This window comes from Egretta garzetta, unplaced genomic scaffold (assembly GCF_000687185.1).
Source record: "Egretta garzetta isolate BGI_Z169 unplaced genomic scaffold, ASM68718v1 scaffold4, whole genome shotgun sequence".
In the NCBI taxonomy this organism is placed as follows: domain Eukaryota; kingdom Metazoa; phylum Chordata; class Aves; order Pelecaniformes; family Ardeidae; genus Egretta; species Egretta garzetta.
In genome coordinates, this window is record NW_009259329.1 from 960,392 (window position 1) to 961,756 (window position 1,365).

Here is a 1,365-nt window from a genome sequence, read left to right on the forward strand (position 1 = left end):
TAATTTCCCATCAAGCAGCAATTAAGGCAGATTTAATTAGGACGAGACGATCTCGACTGCAAAGTTTATGAGATTTATCAGGTCTCCTGGCGCTCTCCCGATGCTGGCACACACGCGCAAGGACGGCGTGAGAGGGTCTGGCCAGCACCCACCAGCTCTCACCAGCACCCCCCACCCCTCCCTGGGCCTGATCCTGGCCTGGGGCACTCACCGGCTCATGGTGCGGAGGATCCAGGGCGCGTTGCCCAGGGACGGCACCGCCTCGTCCATCAGCGGGTGCGTCTTGACGAAGTTGAGGATCTCGTCGGGGAAGGTGCTGGAGGAGTTGTAGCGCATCCCCGGGGACGCGCAGCACCCAGGCCTGTGGCCGTGGCATGGCTCAGTGTCCCCACGGCCACGCTGGCCTTGTCCCCAGCCCTGCTGGTACTGGCCCTGGCTGTCCCCAGCCCTGTCCCCATCCCCTCTGCCCTTCCTGCTGGTATCAGTCCTGACTGTCCCCGTCCCCAGCCCTGTCCCCATCCCAATCTCCATGCCCCTTCCTGTGGGTATCAGCCTGGCTGTCCCCAGCCCAGCTGGTATTGGCCCTGGCTGTCACTGTTCCTGTCCCCGTCCCCCCTACCCTTCCTGCTGCTGTCATCCCTGACTGTCCCTGTCTCCATCCCTGTCACTGTCCCCATCCCCATCACTGTCCCTGCCAGTACCAGCCCTTGCCAACCGTCCCTGTCCCAGTCCCTGTCCCCATCTCCACCACCGGGTACCAGCCCTGGTCATCCCTGTCCCCGTGCGTGCTCCCATTGCCCTCCCTGCAGAGACCCCTGGCTGTCCCTGTCCCCACCTCCATCCTCATGACCCTTCCTGTTGGTCCCAGCCCAGATGTCCCCATCCCTGTCCCCGTGGCATTGTCACCCACCGGGGCTTTGGCACCATGTCCTCGGGCACAGGTGTCCAGATGGATTCGGGTGACTTCTGCTCCCGAAAACGTCCCTCGAAGACGGCGGCCACTTGGGTCATGTCGAAGGCGCAGACGGCCGAGCCGGGGATGCTGGGGGGGACGTGGGCACAGGGTGAACACCTCAACCCATCCCCCATGGCCCCCATGGGCACTGGGCACACAGAGGGGTCCCAGCCCAGCCCCGGGGGTCTCTGCAGGGCACAAAAGGGTTCGACCTGTTGGCAGGCGTGGAGAAGACAGCGAGCACCACGGGGCGCCCGTCCAGCTCCAGGATGTCCGTCACGGCTTGGATGACATTGAAGTAGAAGTGCGAGTCACCCGGCACAGAGCAGTTGAGCCGGGCCTTGAGGAAGGAGGTCCACTGCTTCTCCAGCACCCGCTGCGAGCCCCCCATGTCGTTCTTGCATACCCGG

The 1,365-nt window shown here is 64.2% G+C and overlaps 1 protein-coding gene across 1 annotated transcript in view; it reads right to left on the bottom strand.

Annotated features, from left to right (window-relative positions):
* Positions 1–1,365, bottom strand: part of SEMA6B (semaphorin 6B) — a 15,755-nt gene that overhangs the window by 12,537 nt on the left and 1,853 nt on the right. The window contains exons 9-11 of the mRNA XM_035892343.1: positions 1,168–1,365; positions 911–1,042; positions 212–361 (exon numbers count right to left, since the gene is read on the bottom strand). Of these exons, the coding sequence (XP_035748236.1) occupies positions 212–361; positions 911–1,042; positions 1,168–1,365 (480 nt within the window). The remainder of the gene's footprint in view (positions 1–211; positions 362–910; positions 1,043–1,167) is intronic.